The sequence below is a fragment of the Pipra filicauda genome, unplaced genomic scaffold (genome assembly GCF_003945595.2).
Source record: "Pipra filicauda isolate LSUMZ 115617 unplaced genomic scaffold, ASM394559v2 scaffold405_size854913_pilon, whole genome shotgun sequence".
Lineage (NCBI taxonomy): Eukaryota > Metazoa > Chordata > Aves > Passeriformes > Pipridae > Pipra > Pipra filicauda.
Window position 1 is genome coordinate 17,633 of NW_024104538.1, and position 19,455 is coordinate 37,087.

Below are 19,455 nucleotides of genomic sequence, written 5' to 3' on the forward strand. Positions count from 1 at the left end.
CTTCCCTCCTGTGCCCATGGGTCTCCCCACTTTCCTAACTCATGCTTCATCGATGTTCAACTCAGTTGCTGAAAGGCTAAGGTTCAGTCTCTTCCTCCTCAGGCTGAGGTTGTCCCACTTTCTTCAGATGGCTCCATTTCTATCATAGGTATTACAAAGTCAAATTTTGCTGCCCGTTAAAGCAGGTATTTAGCTATTTTCCAATGTGTTTTAAGGAAACTGCTGGAGTTGAGGGACTGCAAATACTTCTAGCCTGCAAAATGGTAAGCACTGCTACTAGAAATCTTGTGAAAATTCATAAACAGCTATTCAGATATTTTAATAGCTCTAGCCTAAGATTCAGACCACAGCCATAAATGTCCATTTTATTTTATTGCAATATTGATTAACTCTAACACTTCCCATCTCAGTGCATCTTCTCTACAAGCAGCCCCCTGATAAAACACAGCCCCCAAAATAAACTTCAGTTTATCTTTTAACAGCTGTCCAAAATCCACATCAAATAATATTTTGCTATGCTGTATCTAATTGAAGACTAGATGCCATTGAACTGAACTCATAAATACCCCATATAAGTTCAGACATCTGCTTGCATAAAACAACTAGCTTTTTTGGCTCCTTATCTTCCAGCTCTTTGGACCAGGACCAGTCTCGTTTGTGAGGTGCATTACAAGTGCAGGTAGTTGTAAAAAGAAATCTCAATTACCATTCTTCTCATGACACAGAGGATAAATTGTAAAATTTTTATTGCAAAATATTAAAATAAATTACATTTTACAAAGACTTAGCAAATATTTACATACAGTGTGATCCCAGTGACAATCAGCAACAAAGAACAGACAGACAGGCATATTATGGAGTGATAAGAGTCAGAACTGTACAAACTTCAAAAGCCATATGAAAGACAAGCTGATTTTTAAAAGTTAAGTCCATCACAAATGGAATGAATCCGACAAGGCACAAAAATTACAAGTCTAAAACAGAGTTCTTTTGTTTAGGTCAACAGACTTGTATACTGCTTTTTGCTCTCCTCATCATTGGTGCTTGTCTGTCTCTACACACTCTCCCAGATCAACTGGAGGAAATATAAAATCCCAACATATACAAATGTGTAACCATGGATCTGTAATCAGTCTGGTTTTACTTCTGCATGCTTTGTGATATCCATTGCCAGCAACAGATTCACGAATCATTAGTTCAGAAAAATTTAACACTCCAATTTTGTATTTCCCCAGTGATTTCGTACCAGTGTATCAGATGTGTTAGATTGCCTGATGCAAGACAGGTATCTGAAAACGATGCCCTTCTGGTAAAAAGAGGCTTCAATAACACTATAAAAAACCAAGAAGTGTCACAATGATCACAATGATGTCGTGAAGGATGGGGTCACACAGTCTATAGCACTTAAAAGGTCTTTTGTAAGAACAGACTTCTTACAAAAGAACAGACTTCTGTGGTCACATTTCAGGATTTTTTAATTTTTGAAAAAAAATAAATTTAAATTACTGGCTCATCTTCGCAAAATTAGTAAGTGGATCCATCTTTCATAGGATGTGACTGGAAACACAACCTACTCGTAGGCAACAGGCAGAAAAGAAGAGTTTCCACTGCCATTCATCCCTTCCTTACACGTGCTTTTAAGCTTGTTCTCTTTTTTTTTTTTAAATCCCCCTTTCCTCTCTTTCCAGGAAGAGACCTGTTTCACCTGTAAAACCAACTCCACAGCATCAAGAAAAGTGTTAATATTATTAGTTAGCCAAATGAAATCTTAATGACATCCAAAGAAAATCCTTCCAGATTGACCAAATAATTGAAATAATTACAAGACATAACCAAGTAGCACTAGGAATTCACTCAGAGGCACTTTTCAGGCTGATTAGATCAAAACCCAGCCTGGACACCCCTTCAAGTCACTACACGTTAATCTGAAGGCAGAAAGACATTAACTTAGATCCCCCAGGCAGCTGCTTTTCTCAAGACATGGAAGACAGGCAGGCAAAAAGCTGTCTTGCTTAGCACTTCGGCAGTTCTGAGATGGCACCATAATTTTAAAATCCCTGGGAATGGTTCAACTTTTGGAGAGAGCCAGTGTGAAAGCTATGCACCAACTAAACCCCTCCAAAACACTGAAACAAGTAGGCCTTAATGAGACCAATGGTGTTGGCCCCTGTGTAAAAAGGAATTTTTTCCCAGTGTTACGATTACATTAAGGCACATGGTGGGATATCTTGAGAACAGTTTTGTGAGGTGTGATCATGTTTCCCCAAAAAAGTGGGAATATTGTACTTTGTTTTAATAAATTTAAACTATTACATTAAATCCCATGATACTTATTATGCTGACTTATAGTCTATGCTGACTACACTGGGAAAGGCCAGAGAGCCACATCTAGCTTGATAATATGAAACAGATCCCATCTATTCTCAGCTCTGGCATACAAGTGCACTTCGCTATGGAGAACGGTCTGGGTTCCAGTGTGCAACATCCCCTCCCAATGAAAGCAGCTCAGCCAAGTGTCTGGGTTCTATTATTTCTGTATTAAAGAGAATTTTTTCTTTTTTTTTTTTTTTTAAATGAAGATTGGACTATGCTCTTCCACTTCATGCACTTTCAGCAACTCTTTTCTCTCCTCATTGTCCTGTAGCTTTCTAATTGTTACTAAAACTTTAATCTTTGCATCAATAATGGAAGACAAGCTGGAGGACAGCAAAAGCTATATGGAGTGCTTTCTCATATCCTTTTAAGTTAATATGCACTTTTTAAAACAAAAAATATAAAAAAAAGAGAAGGCTAGACTTGCTACACAAGCATTCTGTGCATCACACATGTAGTCTTACCTACCATTTCTTACAGTTACAAGGTATAGCTGTCAACCACAACCCTTCAGATATATACAAATACTTGAAGGGCTTGGAGTCATTTTAAAACAGTGAGGATGAAGGTAACTTATCAGAAGTAAATAAGAATCTTATTGATATGGCCTCTCCCTATTTCTTGTCAGATACAAGTAAATACATCCAAGCACCCCTGCTCCAAACTGCATTAATGTAATAAAATTTGATTTCAAAAGAGAATTCTCTCTTCAGCAATATTATCATAAATTACAGATTAACTACCACATCCAATTATGTTGATCCCACATTTTTGTAGTATAACAGAGTTGGCCCTAGCCTTGTGTTCACTTTTCTATTTAAAAAAACGTCGTATACGTGGAAAATTCCAGGAAAAAAAAAAAAAAGACTAGTAATGACAGTCCCTCATTTCTCAGTAGATGACTTCAAAACCTCCCATCAAAACACTATCCAACCAAAGTGCCAGTTTCCCACATATCCTCCTTCTTCTGTTGAAGAGGCCAGATGCAGACATTTGCAATTATCAGAAATAGCTAGTAATTCAAGATTAGCATTGCAAGATTCCATAGGCTTTTTTCTTACAGAGCTAAGTTAGTCTGCCAGCATTACACTGAAAATGAGAATGAGACAACTTTTAACTGTTCACTGATTTTTGGAAAATTTCGGACATACTGGAATGACTTAAATACTCTAAACAGAACAGCAGAACATAACATGCTAAGGTTCAAAGGTCTTAGCTATTTTTTGTTCCAAGTATGTTGGATACAACTAAAGTCAGTACCTTTTGCCAACATGTAATCAAGAGCCTCGTTTGGAAGAGTTGTCAGGGTTAATGCACAGATATGAAAAAAGAAAGAAAAATAAAACCATCGTAAAATTTTCTTTGGAGCCAAAACAATTTGGGTATAAATGCTATGAGCAGACATATTTCCTCCTAACGAATAGCCCATCTCCAAGTCAAAAGATAATACTTTCAGAAGCTTAGAGTCAAAGTTCCTTTTAAAAAAAAGGGCCTTATGGCCTGAAGTCACTTGATCACATCTCAGTTTGCCCAAGGTTTGGTATTGCCCAACCTTCTTTAAAGTGGGATAGAATAACCATTGTATATGCACATAGGTCAAACTCTAAAAAAACTCTCAAAGATGCGAAGTGTAATCAACTGTTTGAAAAATCATCTCCCATTCAAGTCTAGTCTGAAGTACCAAGGCAGGGAGGAACATCAAACAACAATACTGACTAACACACTGCACAGATCAGCAGCAGTGCTACAGATCCCTTCTGACAGGCATTAGGGCATTTGGAAAATACCTGTGCCTCCCAAGGTGATTTTTTCCTAATACAAACAGTGTCAATAAAACTTCACCTGTACATAGATACTGTATAAGGTTCATTCAAGTATTTCCTTTAGGAAATGGACAGTGGAAGGACACTTTCAACATTAAAAAAGTTCATTGCATCCTGCTTGTGCTCATACATGCTTTGATCAATAAGTTTTCCAGTCTAACACTAACAGTTCTGGGGTTGATGTGCAGTTTAGCAGCCCAGCTGGTAAGCTTCCTCCTAGATGATTCTTCCTTGTTAGAGGGTGATTCTTCCTTGTTAGAGGGTGATTCTTCCTTGTTAGAGGGCTCCTTCTCAATCCATTCCTTTCGAATTTTTCATTTTAATATTTTATTTATGAAATTAGAATTCACTATAATTCGCGAAGCACTGACATATTCTAGACAGGTGTTTCAGAAGCTTCCTTCTCAGTCTGCCAGCACACCTCAGTTCAGATCTGTGTGTCCTGCTACCCCATCGAAAGTTTCTTGCTAAGTACAGCCAGGCAACCCCTTTGATTTCATTTGTGATCAAAGCAGGATTCAAGTCCAGGTTTTCAGAAGTGAAAGGTTAATGGAGTAACCGAACACATTTGATGCTCAAAACAGTCTCTGTGCCACAGTATAGTTACACTCCCAAACCAATTCCTCAATGAAATGCATGAACCCAGAGCAGGTCCAGTGTATTAACCAGTCTTTTTTTCCTACGTTGTTCAAGAACCATAAAATCCCAAGAAGGAGTGAGACTCCAAATTCAACTGTTATTTTACAAGTTTTTCAGAAAAGCAAAGCTGATGGGCTCAGAAGCCAATTTATGATGGGAAAAGGAAGCTGGAGTTTCTTAGTTTGGGACTTGCTTTTGTTTTCAAAGAGACAGGAGAAGCTGTAAAAACATACTTTTCTCCTTGCTCTGCTATATGTTCTTTATGTACTGACCACTTTCAAAAAACCACTGTCAAACAAGATTCACGTGGCAGCCTTCGCATTGCTTACTGTATTATATTCATTCATCAGTTGTTCATAAGGCACAGAAAGTTCTAGCTCATTATTGGTAAAGGTAGATTCATCTGAGGATGGGAATTTTACCAGTTTTTTTGCAGTTTCGGATTCCTCTGCAAGATTATCATCCATGGAGGATTTTGATGTTTCCTCATCATCTGAGATATCTTCCTCTTCATCATCATCTTCATTCACAAATGTTATATTGGCATTCTCAAATATTAAGGGTCGATAGTCTCTGGAATCCCACACTTCGCCTTCTTCTTCACTAATCCTGTCCAGCTGGTTTACGAACATGGTTCCTTCTAAAGGGCTGTCTCCAATACGTTTATCATGCAGGGGTCTCAGTGCATGACCATTTTGAATGTCCAGGGAAGCCTCATCATACTCAAATGACTCTGTCTTTGTGTAAGTCACCTGAACATCTATACTAGCATTCATTTGTTTGGCATTTTCGACTATAATCATTTTGTCATTGTTTGTTTTCAGGGCCTTCTTCCCAATTTGCTTTATAAGATCATTGTAGGTCTCTTCCTTCTTTGAAAGAAAGCTGAAAATGTTGACATCCTTTGAGGTACCCATTTGAAGGGGTTTTTTAGATCTAGGATGGTTGTCAAATGACTCTTTTCTTTTTTTCCTCCGTTTCTTGATTGCTTTGTGGACTTCCACAAACATACTGACCTTCCAGTTAACAAAGAGCGAAAGCCAAGCTAATCCCAGATAGATCCATAACTCCACAAAATATCTGTAAAGGGCATGATAGTTTGCATCTGGATTTACACCTATAAGGAAGTAAAACCAAAAACATTACTGAAAGAAGACTCACAGCTGATAAACCTTTGAAGTTATGACCCTGAGAATTACTCCCTTCCACATTAATAGAGCCTAGTTGTTTGAACACTGCTCTCAGAGGTAGCAAGTGGGGATCTGAGAGTTTTCTGAATGAAAAAGTTAATCCCATATCTCCCACATCCCTTGGCCACATGTATTCTGACCACTGGACAAACAAAAAAGCCCCGGTAGCATATTTATCCTTTCCTTATAAACTAGAAAAGCGAACATTTTCCTGGTTGAAAATTACAAGTCTTATCCCTGCCACTGTGGTGTGTATATATTTACCTACCTTGGGAAAACGATTCAAATTTTCACTTTTAAGGACCACCTCCAAAGCCCGGGACAAAGCAGTGGATTTTAGACAAAGAAAAGGTTTAGGAGGGAGGCACAAGTATGCTCAGCATTTCCCATTGACTAGTTCTAAACAGCTGCATTGCCCAGTACCTACACATCCTGCTTAGGATACTGGATCCTATCCAAAGGTGCATAACTATCATGATGGATAGGATAGCTCTTTGCCTGACATACAGACCTGGGGCACCTGAAAGACTTACAAACTCTAGAACTTGGCTGCAGACTTAGCCCAGTAAAGGCCTTAGGTATCTACACCAAGACTGAAGAGCCAGATCTAGCCCATTGGACCAGTATCCAACTCTAATTGAATGTTCTATTCAGCAAAATGTTCTGGAAAAGCTTAGAAAATATCTTTTCAAATTAGAGTTTTCAAAAAGAATTGCCACACTACGCATGTAATAATATACTACATAAAATACAATTACTGACCAGCAACAAAATCTCCAAATCCTATGGTGGTGATAGTGATGAATGAGAAATAGAGGCCTTCAATGTAATTCCATCCTTCAGTCACCATAAAGACAAATGGAGGAATAACCAGATGGACCAAGACACCCCAAACAATGAAAATAGCTGTGCACGTAATTTGTGCTTTCCTCTGTAAAGAAAAAAGACAAAAAAAGTCAGTCTCAAAATTTTCTTTTCCCATCTGTGGCACCAAGAATTATCTGACAGTACCGGACATTTCAGATTTTTGTGCTAACCATTTAGCTACCATAATTAAAAGTCACTAAAAGTGACTGAAGTAAACACACCTTCTTTTTTTTTTTCCTTCAGGCAGAACTCCCTATTCTTATAACTACTTGCTCAAAAAGGATTATTTCCTCATAGCTTTCTTTCACACTCATGTAAAGTTTAAGGAGTCCCTGATGTTTTATAAACAGGCATGGCATATGGACATAGTGCTCTAGTCTAAAGAGCAGTCAATACCTCTAACTTTCCTTTTATTCATTCGAATACAGAAGATCAGAAATGTTTTTAAGATGCTTCTCTCCTACTTCTGCGTCCTTCCCTTTGCCACTCACGCAACTTCTGTACAAACCTGCACGTACACATGCATTTCACTACTGTTTCTTGTACTTGCCTCTCAGTTCTTGCTCTGTTCCTAAACCCAGGACCCAAACCAGTCCCACTGTCCTCCAGGCACTATGCCCCCGCGTTGCCTCCCATTTCTGCATAAAGTTAGAACTGGGAACTCACTCAGAATGCAGGAGGGAGAGGAAAAAAAAAAACAAACCTCCACCAAAAAAAACCAACAAAATGCCACAAACAAAAAACCCACAGGCCAGTAACTCAGAACGAAACTGTTATTTTCCAGCTGGTTCACTGCACAGCAGGAAGTACTCATGCTAGCATACAGGCAGGTGGGAACAAAGCAGGACAGCTTAATTCTGTGCCCAAGGGGCTTGATTGAAATGTCTGTGAAATGAAGCCTCACCTACATTTGTCCTAAAGGTTTCTAATGTAAGGAGATACATTTAGTTAGTACTAAAGGTTTCTATGAGACTTCATTTGCCAAAACTTCTTGCAAAACTAACTCATCAGACCCAACCCCCCTTTCAGTTATTTCTATTCAACACCATTTGGGAAAATTCATATTTGAGCAAGTGTTCATTTACAAGATGAGCAGGTAACTTAAGAAATGTAAGCTTAATTCATGCATCAAAACCACATAGTTCAAGGGTAAACAACTAAGAGCTTTACCAGGCTCACTCCTCTTTTCGTCAGAAACTGGCCCAGCCTCTTGGCACGTCCTCCAAAGAACTTCCCCAGAGCACTGATCCACGTCAAGCAGAGAGGAACTCCAAAAAGCCCATAAAATATGCAGAAGAGACGCCCAGAGGGTGTCTTTGGAGAAACATTTCCATAACCTAAAAGAGATAAGTATGTGCTCGGTCTGTTCTTGTTGAAGAGAATTCAAGGCAATTCTACCTAAGCACAAAACATTATTTGGGCTCCTGTTGTATCAGACGCTCCTTATTTCACCTAGCTCCTTATTTCACCTATAAGGTGTTTAGTTTACTCCAGATGCTGATCTTCTGAGTCTAGATGCCTTCCAGTTCTACTCTAGCAAACATATATTCCATTAATGCAAGCTGAGAGGGTTACTGCACTTCAAGTGTTTCCTAGATTTTGTGCATCATTTTCTTGACAAGATGGAATAAATATGAAATAAACCTCACCTTAAAACTTCTAATATGATCCCCCAACCTTAAGCAGCACTGTTAAAAACTTGATTGATTCAATTTTATAGAATAAAAATTCAAAATTCAGTCTGAAGCTAGCTTCCATGTGAAAGATCCACTATAAATTTAACTTGTGACCACCTGGTACCTTGGCAGGGGAAGAGCTTGTGAGTTAAGTGCAAAGAAAGGAAGTGCAAGGTATGTCAACTGAATTTAGTTCTTTGCTGGTCACAGAACCCAACAGGGCATTACAGACTCAGGCTCTAAAATCAGCAGCATATTTTATGAACTTCTGCCAGAGCTTTCTTATTTAGGTGTGTTATTCTTCAACGTTTTGTTATAAGTTATATTATAAGCTGGGTATTGTGAGTTTCAAATAATAAAGAAAACAGTAAGACTTCTATTTGTGTATACATCTAGCCTTGTCTGGCTATTTTGCATTCCTTTTTTTTTTTTTTTTTTGCATTGTAGGTGTAGCAAGAAGAATTCTTTCAGTGCAGAGGGTTTTACAAGCACAAATCAATAGTGATATTTAAAAGACAGCAGTTCTTCTGCTTCACCTTCTTTTAAGAGACGGTTAAAAAGTCTAGATTGTTCTGCAAGCCAGGAACACTGATAATCCAGTAGCTTCAGAGGATTCATCTGTGTAACGGGACTGCTGTACAAAAACCTCATATGCACTTGCTTTAGGCATTAGTTTAATGGAATGCTTTGTTATGCTTTTGTTTTGGGATTTTATGGTTTGGAAATTTGAGTGCATGAATCAATGCAACTGGAATGACACCAGTCACCCCCAACAGCACCTTAAATTCCTTACTTATTGGAAAGGCACACTTTTCTGTATGCCTATGGAGAGAGTGTCAAAAAACTCATTTTTTCCTTATATGAATCTGCAGGTGAACCCGTACTTTAGGCAACAGTTAGCAAAGTTGACATGGTAAATACTTACCGATTGTAGTGATTACAGTAGCAGCAAAGATCACAGCGTTAGGCCAATTCCAGTTGTTGAAAGTATTGTTCCCAGTGATGGCAACGCCCTCTCCAGCAGCATCTGACACAATCTGTAAGGAAACAGTTTACAGTCAATCTTGGAAAATGCTGGCAGCCTAAAAAAGAAATGTTTGTCCCTCTCAGGTTTTCACCCTTTGTTCATACTTTGAAAAATAATCAAGTTTTTTGTGAAGGCAAGTCTAGTGTATTCACTAAAAATAATTTTATGAAATACTAAAAACTTGCTTCACACAAGAAAAAGTAATGCAAGTGCTCTGACATTTAAATAGGGAGTTTTAATTAGATAAACTTTTACTTGATTTATAAGATTAAACCAAATGGATGTCTTCCAGAGACCAAATATACTCTTCCAAACTGAACTAGCATTTAACCTCCAGTGCAGATCTTGAATTTGGTTTAATTTTAGGGACATCTTCAGAACTACTATCCATTTCAAAACACTTGTTACATGCCTCAGCTTGACCTGGGTATGAGCAGGATATCAGAGAATCCTTGGCGAAGGATTCGAATGTTAATTCACCTGCTGTCTCTGGCAAAGTCAAACCATCTACAAGCCAACAGTAAAACCGTACTTTTCAAAGACAGAGAAATTAACACCTTCTCAAAGCATATTATGCAATAGGATTCCAATCATTGTCCTTGAATCAGCCCTTTTCTCATCTCAAGTTTGAATATAGTAGGCCATGATGAATGCAAAGCACTCGTTAATAATGTTTCAGGGAAGTAAGTGAGGTCATTAGCATTTCCACAGGTTCTGCAAGTCAATTTTTTAACAGCTGCTCCGGTCTTCAGGTGCTCAAGAATACTTAACCGCCTTCACCTTTTGTAGGAAGGGACTTGGAAGAACCAGCTTCCCCCCCTTTTCTAAAACTAAACTGTAGAAAACGAATTGATAAAAAAGCAATTACTATTTAGTGCAGAAAGTGAAAGTTTCAGATTCAAACCATGCATCTGGACGATTCTGGCATGCATTTCTACCTCTCCGAGGTAAAAGAAAAGAAACGATTTACCATATTCTCTCCTGGAAATCTCCAGTTATTTAAATCTTTACTCTGCCACATCATGATGCAGTTAAAGCCTTCCCGGGTTACTCTGCTTTTTTCCCTTCAGTGTAAACACTGAACAGAACTCTGAGGCTCCATCCATATACAGGAGGGGTGAAGATACCTCCAAATGTTGATTCATAACATTATCGCACTTTCCCTGTTTCTCTCTCAGTAAGTGTTATACACAAAAACTATCTTGAGCAAACACCTAAAAAATTGGAGGCAATGTACTTTAAAAAAAAACACACAAAAACATGACAGGTGACATTTATCTTAAACTGCCAAGAACTTACAGATGTAACTACAACCAGCTCTTCCTTCCCCCTCACCCCTTCCTTCCTTTCGACTTGATTAAGATCTGATCTTGGACCCAGCAGAGATTCAACACAAAGTTCAATCATTGCTGAAAACATACACAAGTTAACACAGGTTTTAATTATTCTTCAGACTTATTACATATCACCATCCTCCTACTGTAAGAAAAATACCCTCGAATGAATGTATTGTGCATATACAAGATGCAAACAATGTAATTAAAAATGCACTTTCAAAACACAAGCTGTTATAGAAGATAAAAGGAGAAGCATTGAAAGTGAACGACAGTACAGAACTACATTTTTTTTCTCCTGGCAAACTCAAAGTGCATACAGCGTCTTTCCAAAGCCTACAGGCTCGGGATAGAAAAGGACAGAGTTCTCACCAAGGCACTCATTTATCATAACAAAGTGGAGTACAAATGAGAACTAGCTCTAAAACAGGCAAGTTGAGAGCAGGCAACTAAACATAAAATGCCACCCCCCTTCCAAAAAAAAAAACAAAAACAAAAACTTGTGCAGTTACAGTGGATCACAAGAGTTCATCTGAATAGAGACCAATTAAAGTAACATCACTCATTTCTGCTATGGTCTGCAGATGAACTTCCTAAAAGTCCCAAATGACATCCAAAATATCTCACAAACACAATCTGTTACCTATTATCCTCGAAAAGATGGCTTGACTTCTTCCACTGCCTAAACGTTATACCAAACACCAGTTCTCCAGTCATTTTCCATTCCGTAAGCGCAGTTGGATTTTTTGGGGTTTTTTTCAGTTGTTGTTTTCTCACAGAGCAACTGATCTCATAAGAGACACAGTGAAGTATCTGTTTCCATTGTCACAGGGCCATTATCTCACCGCATTACTCCACCTTCGGTCTGATCTAATGAGCTCAGTTTCCCAGCACACACAGTTGTGTTAAAATCTGCCAGCATCTGAGGTCTGGAGGTGTGAAGGGGGCCCAGATCTGAGGGGAAGAAGCTGCTGGACTGAGCAGCACTCAGAGGCCCTGCACACCCAAGCAGCTAACATTTTGGGGGAGAGATGGACAGCTCTCCAAGTTATACAAACTCTCTGTATAGAGAACCACAGATAATTCTCCAGACAAAGCTGCCACCGTCTTCCTGTCCCTATTTACATGCAGCTATCGGCTATTAGCACACAATTATCTATGACCTATAGTCCAGTCTTTTAAGTTACTTTATGCCTGCAATAAGCCTCAACAATAAGCCTCATGCAACCCAGCCGGAGGAACAAAGATGGTCACAAAACATGCATAGTTAGCTTTGGTGTAGTGGGAAGTACATAGCTGCTTTCCAAGCAGCACAACTTTTGCCCATACTGAAATAATTAAATATTTTGGCTCCAACAAACAATGTGAGTGGACACTATACAACGGAACAACAAACATGGGTTTTTTTGCTTGGCAAATCTCCTCAAGCATGCCCAAATGCAAAAGTTGAAAATAGTTTACTAATTCAGAATTTATACATAACTTTAGATCTCACCTCATGAAAGCTCATACTGATAAAGGCAGGACTTTACTTTCTGTTAAATGACTTTCACCTCACAGGAATTAAACCCACTCTTCTCCCTCACTCCCCACTACTTCAATTCTGCATTTTGGCAAAGGAAGAAGGGTAAAAAGTTCTAGAGACTCTGGTGTTACTGTTGAAAGTTAAACAGACTTGTAATCGCAGACAGAGATTTAACACATATGAAACAACTACATCTTCTGATTACATTAACACAAGTAGAAAAGGGGACGTAATTTGAATATAATCAAGCAGACAATATGCTCCATTTGCAAGGTACTTCCCCACTACAACCTCCAGGCACTGCTCCAATAAAGCCTTGTTTCCTGGGTTTGGTGACTTTTTTATCAACCCTCTGATGATCAAATTCACAAGAAATAGTTGTTAAATCCCCTCTACCTTGAGCAAAGGAGAAGAATTTACCTCAGATGCTGTGGGCACGTGCCATTTGAATCCCCTCTGTATGAGTAACAATAGAGCTGAAAAGTTCTTAAAACAAATTTGAAAATAGCAAGGAGAAGCCTTGACTCATATAGGTCACACACCATTAGTGATTTTATCCTAAGAGTTAAGGAGTGCAAGAAAGCTGTGATACAGGTTCTGCATAACAAGTAGGAATAATTTAATATTTGGCATGAAATCTTTGATGTTTTAGTGTAAGGAATAGCTGGGTCTGATAACAATAAACAATAGGAAAGACAAAGGACTTTGGGATACATATGGCCAGATAGATACACCAGACTAAAGACATGAGACAATAAACAGGTTCTATATAAACTAGACCAACAGATCCTGCCCTACAGGCACCCTGTTAGGAAGAACAACCAGATATTGTGCAGTGACAGGTATCTTTTGAAGAGGCTAAAGCCTCCCATGTTGTTCAAAGCATTCCCTAAAGATCTTACATATAAGTCTAATGGCAGTTTTAAGATTCTCCCAGTGGTATGAACAATTCTCTTTTGAAATGCTGTTTCTCTGTAAAGAAAGGAGATGTAATCGAACTATTAAGCCTGAAATGAGAACCAGTGGCTTTCATTCTACCCTCAACAAGATTACCATGTAATGGACAATCACAGCTGGCTGCTACATCCAAAAGCAGGGTCCATTAAAGCAATAACTGATGCATCCTGTCAGAACTCCTAGGCTTTGTCCTCAATTCTGACTCTGAAATAACATAGAGTAATTTTGCTTCTTTTTCAAGTTCTTTTATCAAGAATGTAAAGATTTAATGTGCAGAAAACCACTGAGAATTGCAAATCTACCAAGTCCTTTAGAGACTTTCCTGTAAGGAATAAAAACTTCAGCAGCAATCTCTTTTCACATTAACACCTGAATCTTTTATACAGTTTGAAGAAACCAGGCAGTAGTTATCTAATCACGGGTACATACAATACTGACAACTTAGCCAATCATAATAAAATTGTCCAGGGTAAAAAAGTTTAAATTTATACTATCAGATGAAAGTCATATACTGCTGTTCATCTTTAAGCAGATTTCAGTTTTAACTAAATCTAGTAGCAGCAGGGCAAAACAGATAGGTGAAGTGGTACAAGCAGTTGTATGAACAGTTTATGTTATTTAAAAATACATAAACAATTAAAATCCATGCCATGCAAATTGCACAGCCTTTTACTTGTCCCACGTGGATTTTTGCAGTTACCTAGTTCTTTTGGCTCCAGCCTGAAGTTACAGTAGCAGTTAGCTGTTTATAATAATCATATTTTTAAATGCAATCAAAACATATTTAATTGCTAATACTTATCTTTCCAGTAATAAAAAACTTGAGTCACATGTTAAGACTGCCAGGTCAGAGACACATTAAAAAGTTCCGCTTACCTAGATAATATATTGTTTCAGGATTGATTACATACACATAAAGAGAAAAGAAATCCCCTCAATCAGTACCCCTTTTGAAGGAAAACTGTCAGTGGGTGGTCACAGTTCGACTGACAGAACAACTTTCTCAGACTCATTATGCAGACATGCAGCACAGTGGCCACAGCCAGAAATTTCCTGCCCTGTTGGCATATTGCACTTTGACGTCTGCTTGCATATTCAAAGGAGCAGAAGCTCCTTTGCTCCACAGGCAAAGTCTTTATAGCTAGATCAAGTAATAGATTCAGTCAAACTAGGAATATATTAATCCTGCCTGACAGTCGTCATAGCTCATCTATGGAGTAAGTTTGTATGTCTAGTTGTTAAGCAACAAATTACATATTTAATATAATACTAAATGCCATAATCTATTGTTTTGAGTTGTAGTCAGAGAAAGAGAAAACAAACAAACAAAAAACATAGATATGGAAGGCAACTGGCTTTCACTCTGCACCACAACATCCCAGCTGAATGGAAGATACTGCCCATCAGAGAATGTATTTTCCTCCTTGAAATATCTTGGCAGCTTGGAGTTTGAGTAAGGAAGGGGAAAGCAAAGCCAACTATGCAACTAATGGTTTTACCAATGAGTAGAAAACTTTTTCCCCCCAATTACTTTTCATGTCAAGATATATGAGGTCTATATGTGTAATGTTTTATTAAAATTTCCTGTTTGAGTTCTTCCAAGCCTTTTTTCTCAACCTAAATTCCAAAGACAGATGCAGTATTGCTAAGAAAACCTTGCTATGCCACGATGCTCACTTTGGTAGCCAGAAACACAACGTGGCAGAGTTGCAGGAAGTCAAGAGAATACACATAACGGTTAAATGATTTCATCAAGGCAGCAGAAATATCAGCTATTCCAATGTCATCTTTAGGATGGCTGCTATACACGTGTCTGTGCACAGAGAAATGGAAGCTTATCGCTCCTTGGAGAGGAAAAAAGAAAAATCTTTAGGGATTAGAATATAAAAACCCCCAGAATCCACAATACAAAACAGCAGCACCCTATTTGGACTCCCATTCTTTTGCCAGCCCCTTGTCACCTGGTACATTTAGTATGTAATCTGCTCAAGGCAACAGTTCTCAGGAAACTATGCTAGTAACTATCCTCCCCTACCAGTGAGCTCAGTCACCAGAAAAGCAAACAGTTCTGGTTCCTGCCATCTTTTTCACTCCCATCTCTAGTGTAATGATAGACTTATCCTGACTGCTCACTTGGACTCAGGAGTTCCCAGTTGACTGAATCACACCGGCATATGACCAGGGCCAGCACACAGGGCCAAGAGAACAAGCCTTTGAGGCTGCCTCAGCCACTTGACAGTCTACAGGACTATGTAAACCAGCAGGACTTAGGATAGCTGACCTTTCATTTCCCTCTCAGCATTATCTGTGTTCACAGCCTGAATTTCATGTTTGTCAGGACAAGAACCATGCCAGATGTAAAAAGAAGTCTTTTAGCTGAGTCCTGGATTTCCTACTCCACTTCTCTGGGGAATGGTTTGCGACCTTTTTTGAGAAAGAAAAATAAGACAAGTGAACCACATTGTCTCGGTCTGACAGGCAACACCCTTGTGTCTTGCTAACCTGTGAAAGTTTTACTGTCCTTTACTGACCTACGCGGAGAGTTGAGCTGGAAGGTGGTTGGGGCAAGAGGTGCAGGATATGAGTCAGCAGCACCTGCATTAGAGAAGGATGGAGCGAATTAATGAAATCCACATTAAGTGAGGAGGACAGCAGTTGACTACATAAGTCTGATTCCAGATCAAGTGAATCCCCAGCTGGCCTATACTAAGAGTTGTTAGGTTCCTCAAGACTTGACAATCCTAGAACTTGCGTACAGTCTGTTTTAACAAACAAAATCCTAGGCAGAAACAGCTTATTTCTAACAGCACAATGGGGTCATGGCTAGTAGCCACCCACCACAGGGCCAAAGTTGAAACTGAAGTAAAAAATAAGAAGTGGTAATTGAGGGAATAACGCTAACTTTCACTTCTAAAAGAATAAAAACTCCCCCAGCTTCATGTTTGGTGTTGACAGATGTAAATAACAAACATAACCAAAAGCATACATGAAGATTACCCAAAAAGCTGAAGATCAATATGAGTATACATGATTCCTTCTCCCTTATCTTTGAATTGAAATAGAAAAATTAAAAACAAACCCTGGAAAGCAAGTGTTAGTCCCTGTGTTTACATTCCTACATAGATCAACTACAAATAGTAGGGTACAAGTTTTCCCCTTGCTGTCATAACCAACCACTTAATAAATGCAGTGCAACTGCTATAGCAAGTAAATACATATTTTGCATTTTTCAATCAATAGTTTAGTCTCAAAACACAGTTCCTATCAAAGAACAAACTTTTGAAAAATTCCCACTTGGGGAAAGAAAGTCCTGGCAAAATAAGGATTCACATACATCATGGGATGTTTTTTCCAGCAATAGCAAGATTTAATCCAGAGTGAGATGGTTCCTACTGATACAGCAAATAGAATGTTATCCTGTCACTTTTCCACAGTCTTTGGAAAAAGGAGAACTTAAAGAAGGTCTCCCTTACTCTTTTTTTTAACTGCTTCAACATACCAGTGTTTCTTGTTTGGTTGGGGTTTTTTTTAATCAAGGAATTATAAAAGTTATTTAAATTTGCTAAAAGTGACTTTAAATGATCCACTAGTATCTTACAGCATGCAAAATAAGAAAGGTATATGTAGAGGTCAAATGCACTGTATATACCACAGTTTATCCAAAAGATTATAAAACAAGACTGAACTTGCTCTGCAGAGAAAGCTTAGCTAATCTTGCTGATTCTTCATTTACCCATCCAACTCCTTAGTGTTTCATTCTCTTCATGCAGCAGTGCTTCTCAATGCATAAATGAATTACGGAACCAAGGAACTCTATTGCTTCCCCTTCATTATGCTTCACTTTGGTCTGTGAGCAACTTGGACCTCCACCTAACCTAATTTTTCTTACCTAATTGAGCCTCCAGCACATGCCACTTCATACAAATCTGTCCCTGCATCTAAGCCTGATATTTAAGGAATGCATGTAAATACATGCCTGGTTTTCACTTTGCATAGTTTTGTGATATGACAGGACAGAAAACCAGACATCATTTGTGGCTGTTAATTTAGAACACAGCAATCAGGGTTGTAAAAAATACCCAATAATCCAATAAGGGATTTTTACGTGTTTCTTGGTCTTGATTTCTCAATTATTTTTTTTAAGTAATGGGGAAATTCCTGTTCCTAGACTTCGATGTGCCCAGCACTTTTTTTTTTTAAGCAGCCTTATTAGTTTTATTAGATGGAGAAATCACAGAGTGGGAAACTGGACTTTGAAACCAGATTCCAATGAAAGTAATTAAGTACATGCTATGAAGAAAACTGTAGATTAGAGCTCCAGATCCCTTTTAATTTACTGATTAGCCAGCACAGAACAGGCTGTCTAGTAAGAACACCTGAAGATCACAGCACCAAACACACTTAAGACGATACTACCAAACACAGAGATACACAGAAGTGGTCTTCAGCAGATGGAAAATACTCTTGACTAAATAACTACATTACTGTGCTGTAAAGAAAATCATGTGTACATCCTTCAAAGGACATGACTGAATTTGAAGAGGGCCTAGAAAACATTCACATCTTAATCCTACACAGACACTTTTACACTTTTAAAATATTCACTATTTAGTATAATTCTGAGGCGGCTTCATCTGAGGTTTATTTAGGTGCTCAGAATTGAGAAAGAACACTGACATATCCCAAAGCAAACTGGAACTACTCAACATAAGCTCCAAGATATCTCTGCAAAAGACTTTGTTGGATAAGCCAACGAATTCCTATTTGCACCTGAAGTTCTATTAGGTTAGCTGTTCTTTTTAAAATTCACACTACCCAATCCCAGAATAACCTGCATGCACAAAAAGGATTTAAACAACAACATCCTTGCTATAGGTTAGTGTACGTATTGAGTTTGTGTGGACAGGTAATGGTAAAGAGTGGGGCTACAGTGGTGGCTTCTTTGAGAAGCTGCCAGAAGCTTACCCCATGTCTGATAGATCCAATGCCAGACAGCTCCAGGATGAACCCCCCCACTGGCCAAGGCTGAGCCAATGGTGGCAATGCCTTTGTAAGAATATATTTAAGGGAAAAAAAGTTATTGCACAGAACTAATTGTGGCCAAAAAAGAAAGGAGTGAAAATATGTGAGAGGAATCAAGTATGTAGATACAAAATTCAGTGGACAAGGAGAAGGAGGAGGTGCTCCAGAGGTTCCCCTGCAGCTCATGATGCAGACCATGGCGAAGCAGCTGTGCCCCTGCAGCTCATAGCAGTCAGTGCTAGAGCAGAGATCCACCTGCAGCCTGTGCAGGACCCCATGCGGGCGCACGTGGATGCATGAAAAGAGACTGTGAACCTATGGGAAGCTTATGGTGGAACAGCCTCCTGACAGGGACCAGAGTACCCATGGAGAGAGGAGCCCATGCTACAGCAGCTTTCCTGGTAGGATTTGTGGCCCTGTGGGGGCCCCACACTGGAGCAGGCTGTGCTCGAAGTACTGCACCCTGTGGAAAACTGGCCCAAACTGGAACAGTCATGAAGAACTGTTGCCTGTGGGATGGACTCACGTTGGAGAATTTCGTGCAGGACTATCTCCCGTAGGAGGGACCCCACGCTGGAGCAGGGGAAAAAACTCCTCTCCCTGAGCAGCACCAAAAACAATCTGAGATGAACTGATCGTAACCCCCATTCCCTGTCTCCCTGCACCGCTTGGGGGAGGGGGTAGAACCTGGGAAGGAGGGAGCAGTAGAGGGAAGGTGTTTTTAACATCTAGTAATAAATTTAATTAATATCCCCAAGTTGAGTGTGTTTTGCCCTTGATGGTACTTAGTAAGTGATCTCTCCCTGTCCTTATCTCAACTCATGAACATTTTGCTATATTTTCTCTCCCCTGTCCAGTTGCAGAGGGGAGCAATAGAGCAGCTTTGGTGGGTGCCTGGCACACAGCCAGGGTCAACCCACCACAGTGTACTACTGCGTACAGACTCCATGACCTTCCAAAAATGTGTGTGGGTGAACTTTTTCAAAAGCACTTGTGTTTGGATGGAATTCTATTGTAAATAA

General features: G+C 39.1%; 1 protein-coding gene across 1 annotated transcript in view; it reads right to left on the reverse strand.

The window, feature by feature from the left end:
• Positions 1–729: 729 nt before the first annotated feature.
• The window catches only part of KCNK5 (potassium two pore domain channel subfamily K member 5), a 35,242-nt gene continuing 16,516 nt past the window's right edge, over positions 730–19,455 (reverse strand). Inside the window, exons 2-5 of the mRNA XM_027745819.2 lie at positions 9,494–9,605; positions 8,063–8,229; positions 6,788–6,956; positions 730–5,952 (exon numbers count right to left, since the gene is read on the reverse strand). Coding sequence (XP_027601620.1) covers positions 5,138–5,952; positions 6,788–6,956; positions 8,063–8,229; positions 9,494–9,605 — 1,263 coding nt within the window. The 3' untranslated portion in view covers positions 730–5,137. The remainder of the gene's footprint in view (positions 5,953–6,787; positions 6,957–8,062; positions 8,230–9,493; positions 9,606–19,455) is intronic.